Source organism: Scardinius erythrophthalmus, assembly GCF_964197995.2.
Source record: "Scardinius erythrophthalmus genome assembly, chromosome: 2".
Lineage (NCBI taxonomy): Eukaryota > Metazoa > Chordata > Actinopteri > Cypriniformes > Leuciscidae > Scardinius > Scardinius erythrophthalmus.
Window position 1 is genome coordinate 7,579,017 of NC_138222.1, and position 13,894 is coordinate 7,592,910.

General features: G+C 38.7%; 1 protein-coding gene across 2 annotated transcripts in view; it reads left to right on the forward strand.

Moving 5' to 3' along the window:
* The first annotated feature begins 4,764 nt into the window (after positions 1 to 4,764).
* The window catches only part of LOC308686836 (lysine--tRNA ligase-like), a 77,470-nt gene continuing 68,340 nt past the window's right edge, over positions 4,765 to 13,894 (forward strand). For both annotated transcript variants that reach the window (XM_081358871.1, XM_081358872.1), the window contains exon 1: positions 4,765 to 5,058. In XM_081358871.1, the coding sequence (XP_081214997.1) occupies positions 4,986 to 5,058 (73 nt within the window). In that variant the 5' untranslated portion in view covers positions 4,765 to 4,985. The remainder of the gene's footprint in view (positions 5,059 to 13,894) is intronic.

Sequence of the window (13,894 nt, forward strand, 5' to 3'; positions counted from 1 at the left end):
ACTTCAACTAAGTAGAAATTACTCAACGAACTTTACTTGGCAAAGTTAACTTATTTTCTTTGTTAATTTTTACTTAACTTAGCCAAGTACTGAAGAGTCTTACAAGCAACAGTTCTTTAAAGAATAAAAATATACATTTTTTTCTTGAAAATAAACAAAGAATCATTTTTAAAAATGTACATTTAGGAATGTAACTTTTCATTTTGCGAAATAAATACATAATTATTAACTTAATATGTCAAGGGTCAGAGAGTCACCATTTTTAATGGTTTTACACCGGGCACTTTCTTATAGGTGCACTTGTTCAACTGCTCATTAACGCAAATAACTAATCAGCCAATCATATGACAGCAACTCAATGCATTTAGGCATGTAGACATGATCAAGATGATCTGCTGAAGTTCAAACTGAGCATCAGAATGGAGAAGAAATTAAATTTAAGTGACTTTGAATGTTATGAATGGGCTGGTCTGAGTATTACAGAAAATGTGGATCTACTGGGATTTTCACGCACAACCATCTCTAGGGTTTACAAAGAATAGTCAGAAAAAGGGACAATATCCAGTGAGCGGCAGTTCTGAGGGTGTAAATGATGTTGATGCCAGATGTCAGAGGAGAATGACCAGACTGGTTCCAGCTGATAGAAAGGCATCAGTAACTCAAAACTCGTTACAACCGAAGTCTGCAGAAGAGCATCTCTGAACGCTCAACACATCAAACCTTGAAGCAGAAGAGCATCTCTGAACGTTCAACACGTCAAACCTTGAAGCAGAAGAGCATCTCTGAACGCTCAACACATCAAACCTTGAAGCAGAAGAGCATCTCTGAACGCTCAACACGTCAAACCTTGAAGCAGAAGAGCATCTCTGAACACTCAACACGTCAAACCTTGAAGCAGAAGAGCATCTCTGAACGCTCAACACGTCAAACCTTGAAGCAGAAGAGGATCTCTGAACGCTCAACACGTCAAGCATTGAAGCAGAAGAGCATCTCTGAACGCTCAACACGTCAAACCTTGAAGCAGAAGAGCATCTCTGAACGCTCAACACGTCAGACCTTGAAGCAGAAGAGCATCTCTGAACACTCAACACGTCAAACCTTGAAGCAGAAGAGCATCTCTGAACGTTCAACACGTCAAACCTTGAAGAAGAAGAGCATCTCTGAACACACAACACATCAAACCTTGACAACACATCAGACCTTGAAGCAGAAGAGCATCTCTGAACGCTCAACACGTCAAACCTTGAAGAAGAAGAGCATCTCTGAACGCTCAACACATCAGACCTTGAAGCAGAAGAGCATCTCTGAACGCTCAACACGTCAAACCTTGAAGAAGAAGAGCATCTCTGAACACACAACACATCAAACCTTGACAACACATCAGACCTTGAAGCAGAAGAGCATCTCTGAACGCTCAACACGTCAAACCTTGAAGCAGAAGAGCATCTCTGAACGCTCAACACGTCAAACCTTGAAGAAGAAGAGCATCTCTGAACGCTCAACACATCAGACCTTGAAGCAGAAGAGCATCTCTGAACGCTCAACACGTCAAACCTTGAAGAAGAAGAGCATCTCTGAACACACAACACATCAAACCTTGACAACACATCAGACCTTGAAGCAGAAGAGCATCTCTGAACGCTCAACACGTCAAACCTTGAAGCAGAAGAGCATCTCTGAACGCTCAACACGTCAAACCTTGAAGCAGAAGAGCATCTCTGAACGCTCAACACGTCAAACCTTGAAGCAGAAGAGCATCTCTGAACGCTCAACACGTCAAACCTTGAAGCAAAAGAGCATCTCTGAACGTTCAACACGTCAAACCTTGAAGAAGAAGAGCATCTCTGAACACACAACACATCAAACCTTGACAACACATCAGACCTTTAAGCAGAAGAGCATCTCTGAACGCTCAACACGTCAAACCTTGAAGAAGAAGAGCATCTCTGAACGCTCAACACATCAGACCTTGAAGCAGAAGAGCATCTCTGAACGCTCAACACGTCAAACCTTGAAGAAGAAGAGCATCTCTGAACACACAACACATCAAACCTTGACAACACATCAGACCTTGAAGCAGACGAGCATCTCTGAACGTTCAACACGTCAAACCTTGAAGAAGAAGAGCATCTCTGAACGCTCAACACGTCAAACCTTGAAGCAGAAGAGCATCTCTGAACGTTCAACACGTCAAACCTTGAAGAAGAAGAGCATCTCTGAACGCTCAACACGTCAAACCTTGAAGCAGAAGAGCTACAGCAGCAGAAGACACACCGGTGACACTCCTGTGAGATAAGAACAGGAAACTGAGGCTACAATTCACATGAGAAACTGGACAACAGAAGATTGGAAATACGTTGCCTGGTCTGATGAGTCTTGATTTCAGAATTTGGCATAAACAACATGATTCATCCTGCCTTGTATCAACGGTTCAGGCTGCTGGTGCTGTAATGGTGTGGAGGAGATTTTCTTGACACACTTTGGGCCTCTTAGTACCAATAGAGCATTGTTTCAACACCTCAGCCTACATCAGTATTATTGCAGACCAAGTCAATCCATTTATGACCGTATAACCATCTTCTGATGGCTAATTCCAGCAGGATAACATCACAAAGCATAAATCATCTCAAACTAGTTTCTTGAACATGACAATGAGTTAATTATACTAAAATGGCCTCCAAACTCACCAGATCTCAATCTAATAGAGCACGTTTGGGATGTGTTGGAACGAGAGATTCACATCATGGATGTGCAGCCGACAAATCTGCAGAAACTGCGTGATGATATCATGTCAGTATGGACCAGAATCTCTGAGGAATGTTTCCAGCATCATATTAACACAAAGAATTAGGTTCTGAAGGCAAAAGGTGGTACTAGCAAGGTACACCTAATAAAGTGGCCGGTGAGTGTTCCTTAAAAGGGTTATCGGATGCAAAAATTTTTTGCATATAAATGTCTTTGCAGTGTGTGGACACAGCCACCATACAATGAAAAAAATCCATTCACCCCTTTTTTTTATCCTCAAAAAGCCTAAACACTTTCAATAATCAAGCTGTTTGGATTTTCTGAGCAATATGATGTGATATTGCTCATGCTCCGCCCACTACCGCTGACGGACTGTCCCGTATTAGCCATAGACAGTATAAGAAGTGGACAGAGCCATCTCATTGGAACTCAAGTGAGACAAGTGAAGCCCATTTTTAGCGATTTTTTAGGACTTCCGTTCCTGACTCGCAGACTCAAACCGACTCAAACAGAGCTTGACGACGTAGATGTGACGTGAGCAACCCGTCTGTCTTCTAGTAGCTGTGCCAAGAGAAATCTGAATCATTCCCTTTCGAAACTTGCAGAGACGGAGAGTGTGAGTATGAGCTGTCCATGAGCTTGGAGCAGGAGAAACTTTTGCTAGATATTCTGATTAATTATTTTGTCATTTTGCCCCCACGTCCTCCCGATTGCCCGCGAGCTTCTCCTCCCGTCCATACGGTAATCTCTCTACTGTGCGACAGAGAGTCACGTGGTTATGACGCAATCGTTAGCCTACTTTTACAAAAACTGCTTCTACGGGGCCATAACACAAGCAACAAGGTAATGGAGCATTTTATACATTGTCGTGTTTCTTTAGAAATAAATAATGGACAAATGGAGTCTTCAAACGCCTCATATGTAAGGTTATTCGCTGTCAAAGTGACGCCAAAATGAATGGGAGTCAATGGGATGCTAACGCAAGTGAAGTTCTGCTACAAGATGGTGGCACGCGGCCGGCTTCAACTTCCGGTCGACTTCCTTCCCGCTTGGTATTAGCATATTTCCACCCGCAGCCATTTGTATACTATCCACCAAGGCAGGTTGCCATGGCAGCACTTTACATGTCTTGTGTGGACATGCTCCATGGAAGAGAGGGGTGGGGTGAGCAGTTGCTCATTATCATTTAAAGAGACATGCACCAAAACAGGTCACTGTGACCAGAGCTGTTTTTGAGGAGGTAAAAAGGGTGTTGTTTTACACAACCATTGAGGAATTTTAACCAAAGTACGTTACAAACCTTACATAAAGACCATAAAGAATCATACCAACATGTGGAAAATGGGCATCCGATGACCCCTTTAAATAAGAAAAGTAAATCCAAAACACTTTTCAATTCCAAATTCCCAAATTGTGGTTAATTGTTTCTTGAAAGTAATGGCAATTGGGTGAAACACCGTCATTAAACTTTATGGCCGTTTTAACCATAGACTGTTTTAACAGACAAGGCTTAGCCTTAGACTAAGCCAGGATTAGGCCTTAGTTAAATTAGGACATTTAAGTAGCTTCTATAAACGTGCCTTAAAAAACATGGTGTGCATCTTGAGACAAAACAATGGCAGTGACATAAGATATGTCAGAGCAAGTTGCTTTCATTTAAAACAGCTCAAACATGCATTTTAGTCTGGGACTAGCTTAAGCATTGTCTGTGAAACCATGCATGTACGTTTATAGTTAGGCCTAACAATATGAATAATTTAAAAAGTAACATTAGCAACTTTGTTGGGCAGAAGAATTTTGTCAAAGAAGCCAGAATTCGTTCCATTCTATGTCACTGAATGTATTATTCCAAAACGTAGACGCAGGTTGGTAATAAAATCTGAGTTCTATTCATTATTGATCTAATTAACCTGTGTTTGGAACGTGTTGCTCTTGAAGTGATGACGCGTGGAGTGGGCGGGGCCGCAGAGGAACACAGACAACTGTTTCAAGAGTCGTGCTGGCTGAGTGTTTATACACACACACACACGCGCACATACACACACTCACACTACGAAGAGGGCTGGCCGACACAAACACTTTTTTAAATGATATTTAGAAGTGTCATTGCCTGCTTTTTCTACACCTGGCTTTTGTTTGTTTTCGTCTTTCGTTTCGGCCAAACTAAACGATGGCAGTTTGTTAGAAGCTGCGGTTGAAGAGCAAGTCTGTCATTTTCTCGGCGGCTCGGAGGATCTGCGATGCCCTCTGATTTCACAACGCTCTTCAGCGCGGATATCGACCTCGATTCGCCCAAGTCCCTCTACTCCAAAGGTAACTCACTTTCTGCTCACTTTCAGCACACTACTCATACTGTACATTGACTGTGTGCACCCGCAGCCAGGCTGTGTTCCCAAACCTAGTGCGTTGCCTACCCTAGACAGCGTCACATGCACGTTCAAGTTCACTAACTTATGTCTATTATGATGCTCAAAAGTGCTGTCTAGGTGGTAACACTTTATTTTACAGTGCCTTTGTTACACGTTACATGTGGTTGCTGTAGTAATAACTATACACTATGCATTATTACATGCAACCCTAAACCAAACCCCATAGTAAGTACATGTAGTTAATTGTTATTACACAGTACTTGAATGCATAATGACACTGTAACACAGACACCTTAAAATAAAGTGTAACAGTGCTCACTAGGATTTGTTGTGTGTTCATTCACTCAGTCTGTGTAATGCCACACTAGACTGTCAAGCAGTTTGTTGTTAGTTTACATAGTCCATGTGACAAGTGGTTTAAATGGTGACCAAATAAATGAATGTGTGAGATGATACACACATTGCATGTTTGGTGTGTGTGTGTGTGTGTGTGTGTGTGTGTGTGTGTGTGTGTGTGTGTGTGTGTGTGTGTGTGTGTGTGTGTGTGTGTGTTTGAGGGGGCGGGGTGTGCAGTTGTAACTTACATCAGCATATCACTATTTATTTGGTTTATAAATATCTCTGATGGTCTGAATGAATGAGAAGACTTTCAGACATGGTTAATGGAGTTTGACATCTATTTAACACATTCTGCATGAACCCATCTGGTGAAAGTATAATTGTGCAGAATATATAACCCTCCCAACTCCTCTGTTCTCTTTAGAAAAACACGAACAGCTTTAAATCTCAAATGTTTCGTGCATGATGCCTCTGTGTCTCCTTTGGTTATAGGAAAATGAACTCTTCTAATGGAAACCTCAGAGACATCAGAGACTGTCTGTTGTTTTAGACAGTGATTGAAAGCTGACAGTGAGAGAGTGAATATGACATATCTAAAGGTGTGTGTATGAGAGAAGCCAATGCTGTGTGAACCTGTTTTACATATTTTTTACGTATTTATTCATATTTTAATTGCCATTTATTTTTTCTAGTTTTAAGTTTTAGTAATTGTGTTAGCCTATGTGCTTTTGTCATTTTTATTAGTTCTTTTTTATAGCCTATTTCAAGTTTTATTCCAGATTTAGTAATGTCAGTAGGTCAGTTTATTTACTTCAGTTAGATGCCAAGGTTACATTTCTAATTTTCATTGAATTGTTTTCTGTTTAATTTTTTTTTTAATCTAATAACTATATTTTATTTGAGCTTTGTTTTAATCAGCAAAAATATTTGTAATAGGGCTATCAAATCACACACAAATGTGTGACACACACACACACACACACACACACACACACACACACACACACACACACACACACACACACACACACACACACACACACACACACACACACATACATACATATATTATAGCCAACACACATAAACAAAAATCTATGTTAGATGCAATTAATCACGAGTAATCGATCTGACAGCACTTTTGAATAGTTTTAGATGACAATAACAACACTATTTCAAGCAGCACTTATTATAAACTGGGAGTAAGTCAAACTGTGGTGGCCTCAAACATTGTTCTCATACTTGTAGAGTTATTATGGGCAGCTTTCTCATGAAACACAACCCTCTCGCTGAGGTCCTCTACTGGTGCATTTTTAATTTCCTGTGCATTAGTTGTTTTTATCAGCCTTGATCAATATAAATAAATTATGTTTTTATCAGAAAGGCTGCAGTCTTAGATTTTAATTTGCCCAGTGATTTGATGTGGATTCTCATCTTATTACAGGTGACGAGTGTTATTGCCTTGGTGTGTGTTGTAGTATCCTGAATCAGGGCTTTAGTCACACATGTTACGTAAGACTCAGCCTAATCTCATTTGCAATTCTTGGTAGTCTGCTGGCCGCCACGGCCGTTGTTATTATTGTTGCTTCATATTCAAGACATCCAGACCAAAGTTTTAGTGATTGTTTGGCTGTTCTTGTCCATTTTTTTTTTCCAGCCTCAATTTGACGTTGACTTCTGTAGACTAAGTAATGAAGTGTTACCTGTCCCTCTGAATTATCTTCCAGTTATACAGTAAATATATAGTTATTCTGCAGGAAATCCATCTTTTCTTAACTTCAACATAAGTTAAAAAGCTCAAGTTCAGCTAAATGTTTGATTTGCCAGTCAAATATATTTAGTAGCTATATTACACATTGCATGAAAGATAATATTATTTAAAAAAAGCATAATAGGGGAACTTTAAGAGGGAGTATGCAGTGCATATGCCTCTTTGATTCAATAATAATGATTGTGCTTACTTTGCAACCATCATAAGAAATACAGTATGTGAACACAACACTCCATTTATGTAACACCTGCCGCGTCTCCTTAAACCTTCTTCAGGTTAAGGACCTTTTGGTGGTTTAGGCCCCTGGCCTAGAGTAATAAATAAATGACCTCCATACCCACTTCCTCTGGCCAGACATCAGAGGTGAACACAAGGTTACGCAGTGACGGGGGTTAAAAACCTCAACCTTATCAGGTTAACAAGATAAGACCAGTCGTGAGACATTTTCCTTTTCGCTTTTGAATGAGATGTTGACTACGAAGAATAATAGCCATGTGAGGTTTTGGAGGATGGCCTTCAGATGTTTTAGGCTAAAATTGATATGTAAAAGAGAAACTATATATATATATATATAATTTTTTTTTTTTTTTGTAAATTTGTTGTGTTTTTAAATAAGTTTTAGTTTAATTTTAGTTATTTTAGTACTTTATTTTATAATTATTTTCTTCAAATAATGAAAAATGTGTTTTAGTCTTATATTAGTTAAGGATAATAATCCTGCTATTTTCTTATGATACTGGATGAGTTTTATTTTTATTTTTAATTAAATCATTTATTATTTTGACATTGAGCGCACAAAGAAGAATTTTAATTGGACAAAGCTATTTTTTGATTTTTTGAAAAAGTGATATTTACTATTGAAACTCCCATGCTGTTTCACTGACTTTTAGAGATTCCTTTGGACTTTTCCAGGCCTGTAAATCGCAGTTTTTAATGTTCTGACATTTACAGGTTTTCCATGATGTTCCGTGAGAACCGTTTAATCCTCTTTCTGAACAGTCCTGTGGTCACACATTATTTCACATAGTATCTCAGTTATAATGAAACTGCATGCTGAATCATTTTAAAAACTTTAGAAATGTTTAAAAAATTTGTAGAATGAGTATCCATGGCGTGAGAGTTAAAAAAGTGGCAGGGGTCTATGGGAAACCGGCAATCCGTCTAATGAGCTTATTTAAAGTAGTCAGTAGATTAGGCCTTTTCTCATAGACCCAGGCCAGTTTTGTTCCGTCATCGCACGTGTTCGCTCTTTCAGTATTCTTGTCACTCTCTGACATCTGCAGTTGACCTTTTCACATTGTTGTTTCCCCTTCCGCATCCCTGCCGCGTGGATCTCTCGGAGTGGACTGGCTAATGAGCTTGTGTGTCATGTGACGTAGGACGATGAGATGTAGCTAAGCATATGGCTGTGCATTCCCAGAAGGATGGCAAAACGCCCTGGAGATGTGGCTTGTGAATTTATTTTTAGCTAGACGTTGTTTGGTATGTGAGCTCCAAACACATTGTCCAGCTTGAGTGGCTGTGTGATGTGGGATTGATTTGCAGCCAAGATCTGATTATTTCCATGCAGCTGATCACTGTTTTCTATAGAGGCAAATCCTGTTTTCATTCACTGGATTAGCTCCCTACGTTCATTAAGTCAATGGGTTATACTGTAGGAAGCCGGTCTACCTATATGTGGTGTGTAATGTGACATTATAATTAATCGAAAATAACTTGAATGTACTATTATTAATCTTTAATGATTGCAATACTTTCAGTTTTTATGACCTTACATTATTTTAGAGATTATTTTTTATTTTAAAAGTGAATTTGTCAAACTCCCGGACTGTTATAAAATAGCTAAAAATCTATAATCTGAGGTGAATAAAAATTGTGAAATCCTCCTCGCTTTACGAAGGCAAGACAAGGAATTAGATTCATACTTTTTTTTTGGTCAGTTTGGAGTGGATGTGTTTGATTTGTCAACACAAAGAAAATACTATCTCTGTTCTTTGAAAGAAAAATGCTTCACTCTTTATTATATTTGAAAACGTTTTGTCCGCCAAATCGAAGTCATGTGGTGCACCCCTGCAGACCTTTATGACTGTTTGTCAAGGTCAATACATCTATTAAAAAATAAAATAATTTGACATTTTAATGACAAGGCAAGGTTAGATGAGGATGTACTATGCGACTCCTCAAAAACTTGATGGATCTCTGAATTGATAATTCATGATGTTTGTAAAAAATGTTTTACCATGAAATGTATAAAAACGTTTTTTAAAATAATGATTAAGATGTGTGCACTCGTATGTATTCAATGTGTAAAGAATAAATTTGTCTTTTTATGTGATGGTTTTAGTTTTTATTTTATTTTGTCTATTCTTCCTTCCTTCCTTCCTTCCTTCCTTCCTTCCTTCCTTCCTTCCTTCCTTCCTTCCTTCCTTCCTTCCCCCTCCTTTCCTCCTTCCTTACTTCCTTTCCCTTCCTTCTTTACTTCCTTTCCTCTACCTTCGTTCCATTCATTTCCCTTTCCTTCCTTTCTTTCCCTTCTATCCTTTTCCCTTTCTCTTTCCTTTTCCCTTTCTCTTTCCTTTTCCCTTTCTCTTTCCTTTTCCCTTTCTCTTTCCTTTTCCCTTTCTCTTTCCTTTCTTTATCTTACACTTTCCCTTTCCTTCTTTCACTTTACCTTTATTTATTTACCTTTCTCTTTCCTTTCTTTCCTTCTTTCCCTTTCATTTATTTCCCTTCTTTCACTTTCACTTTTCTTTCCCTTTCCCTTTCCCTTTCTTTCCTTCCTTTCTTTCCATTGCCCTTCCCTTCTTTCTCTTTCCCTTCTTTCCCTTTCTCTTCCCTTCTTCATTAAATCTAATGAAAATGGTCTATTTGACTCAATATGTGTGTGTGCTATGTCTTTTTGTACTTAATAGAAATCACATTGTTAACTCCGTTGAATCAATTGTTGATTGATCAAAAGTTTGATCTCTCTTGCGCTTCATGTTAGTCAAAGTTGCTGTCCTGAATCAGTCACTTATAAGGTTCCATTTCCAGTTTGAATGCTGTTTCTTTAGGCAGAAGATTGCCAGGCAGTTTACCAGGCAGTTTACCAGGGTTTTTCTTCTAATATTTGTCTTTATTGGTTATTTATTTTTCTTGATTACTATTCTCCAGAGCCAGTCCATGTTTTCTGAATAAACAAAATACAAAGGCCCATGCAGAACAAAATTAGGCCTGAGTGGTTTTGCCTCTGGTGATGCTTCTATTTCACAGACTGCTGAAATGTACCAGTCAACTATGTGGCAATATCACTCGTGCCACCAGCCTAAATTGTGCAATGTGTGCGCTAAGTGTGTTTCTTCTTGCTAGTTTTGTATGTTAAGTTGTTGGAAAATGGCTCCACACAAATGTTGCCAAACATTAATTGAATTAAATATTAATGTGGCAAGTGTTCACATCTAAAGTAGTCTTGTGTGTAGTCAGACCTTCAGACTGACGGCAGAAGGTCTGCAGCTTCCATTTTCCAGGGACCGCCCAAGAAAACAACCAATCACAGTTAAAGCAACCGTAAAGCAACCAATCACAGTTTGTTTTGTTCAGCCACAGCGTCATGTTTATAGGGAGGTGAAAATGAAAGGTTGATGTCCCCACAATAACAGACCGCCGTGCAATTCATTCAAGAATATTGTGCAAGTTTACTGCAACAATGGTGCTGTCAACTTCACATACTTTTAAAAATCCTACGTTTCGTTGATCCTGATAAGCGCTCATTGTCACAGTTTTTCCATAAGGGAGTTTGGCTTTGTTTCTAGGCAGACTGTGACACACAAGTCTCCCGGAAATCCTGGAGAATTCAACCGATCAGGTAACGACTTCGAAACTCCCCAAGTGTTTCCATTTTGTGTGTCATATGCATCAGTTGTTCAACCAACGGTCCATGGGCGTGAAATCTGAGGCTGAGACTCTAAAGTGACTTTAAAGGGTTTAAAGGGATACTTCAACGATTAGCATCAAGCTTTGTATCAGTAGGAACCCGGTAGTATTTTCGAATGACCGTGCTTCCCCTCCCTCATGTCCCCCTGAGACGAGAGATTTCTGTATTGTGTGTCTGGAAAAAACCCTCAGATGGCGCAAAAATCGTCATTTAGCGTCATCAGAGGCTTTTCTGTCCAGAGGCGAGAGACTACAGCCAGTAGTAGGAGCTCGTTCCGCATGTTTTCAACCCGCCCACAGGGGGATCTCACGACAAAAAGGCGTCTTTTCAGTTTCGAGTCGACTAGTAGCCTAGTTGTATAATTTCTTCCGATACTGCCCTCTGTAACCGGTAGGCGTGGCTTGGGAGTGGCCTCGTAGGGCAGCGAAGCAAGTGCATTCTGGGAGTTGTTGTCTTTCATCCACATGAGCCAAAAATACATTATCTGGCTTTTCTCAGTCTAGAAGGCACCAACTTCTAAAATAATTTCACATTTCTACTACATAAATGACCCAGTTTAAATACACATTCATCTTTCCAGTGGTGAAATATCCCTTTAAGGAGTGAAATTCTACGTCAAATTCCATTTCTACGTCATTGCACGTTTTTCAGTCCAATCAAGTGTTAACGAACAGATTAGAAAAGGTTTATCCCACCCCTCTCAAACTGAAATTTCAGTCGGTTTGGACATTTTTATTCTGATTGAGGTGTTTACATGGAGCATTTTCATTCGAATTGGACTTCTAAACTGATTGTAATCAGAATACAATGCTCCATGTAAATGTGCCTAGTGTCTGTGTTACCTTCAAGCTCAACTGTTTGTTGTCTATTGAGAAATGACAGATGCAAGCAGGCTTGTTTTGACTTATGAAATGTGATCCTGATGGTCCAGCCTTCTCTTGACGTCACGTTCTTTATTATTCTTCCTCTGCCAGCCTAAGGTGAAGTGTGCTGCTGTCATGCCCCAATAACTCCTGCCTCAAAATTCCTTGGTAGTTAATGGTTAACACTAACCAAACTGCAATTTAAAGAGGCAAAGAAAAAATAAAAGAGTTCCTGACTCTGGGTCAAAATATTACCTCCCCCACTATTTGCCGTGCACACTCTGGATGTTGTTCTAGAGCCAACAAAGAAATGCACGAGTGGTTAAACTATATCAGCAGCCCCTGGCAACTGCTGAAGAGGGCTTTGAAAAGGCTGTATATTTCCCATCTTTACCTTTAAGAAAAATCCACAAGTATCAAGTGTCTGTTTGAAGTGCTGGTGCATAGATAAGACTGCGGTCCATTCTTCAGTATGAGTTTATGAGTAAAGTATGAGCATGGACTTTATTACAATTTATTACTTTATTACAATCATATTTGTTTGTTTGTATTGTATTTAGTTATATGTGCTGTCATGTCAATAAGGGGTCAAAGACATGACATTCATTTTTTGTCTGAATCTATCAATTATTGAAAAATGGATGCAATTCATGCATACAGTGGCCTAAAAACACCTTGATTATCATGTTTTTCTATTTTAAAATTCATTAAGCTTAAAAAATAACATTCTTGAAAGAAAAATTTTGTTAAATTTTTGTTAATATTTGAAAAAGTTTGTGACACTGTGACCCCTGCATGAATGATAAAAATAAATTTTCTTAAAAAAGAAAATAATTTTCTTAAAATGATTAAGATGTGTGCACTCACATGTATTTCCAGATCTAAGGAACAAATGTGTCTTAGCCTACATTTTATGGGATGGTTACACCACATGACATTTTCATTTAATGGCAAGTAATTAATTAAAGGGGTGGTATAATGCCCTTTTCACAAGATGTAAAATAAGTCTCTGATGTCCCCAGAGTGTGTATGTGAAGTTTTAGCTCAAAATACCCCACAGATATTTTAAAATAGCATGTTAAAATTGTCACTTTTTGAGGATGAGCAAAAACGCACTGTTTTGTGTCTGTTCCTTTAAATGCAAATGAGCTGCTGCTCCCGGCACAGAGGGTGGAGCTTCAACAGCTTGCACTCACACAGACATGCACTGAAAATTTCAAAAACTTTTAGTCTTTTATGTTCAAATCGGATTCAGACAATGATGGAGAGACTCAAGAAGAAGTGTGTAGTTATCTTCTAGTCATTGATTAGCATATTCTGTCTTGATAATCTATAAATCGTGTTCAGGGGGCGGGGTTTATGTAAATTATAGGGTTGGTGATATCACTAACCCGTGAGGAATGTCATGTAGTCTCTACCAGCCGTTTGTTGTAGTCCTTAAAAAGGGATTTCTTTAAAAGAAAATATCTCCCTTTGCTTTGAACTTTGAGCGTTGTAACTTTGCAGATGTTGTTTATGCTCAAACAGCAACATTGCACACTAACTAAAGTTAAAAAAGTGAAATCATGATCAACCACCCCTTTAAAAAAAAAAAATCCTTTTCATTTATTTAATTCTGTTTTCAAGAGAGGCTTTTCAAAACCATATGAATCCAACATGAATACAAAGAGTACATTTCTAAGACCGTGGCACAATATAGAGATTTGCTTGTGATTGAACCAATGACATTGTTAACCTTTTTTTTTCAGTTCAGGCTAACATGAATACCCCAATTCTCTCATAGGTTGTAAAGAAATAATTGGTAACACTTAACTCAAGGCCTTATGTATAATGCATTATAAAGGTATTCATAATGTATAATGCACTATATCTTTTCATAAATATTTTAAAAATA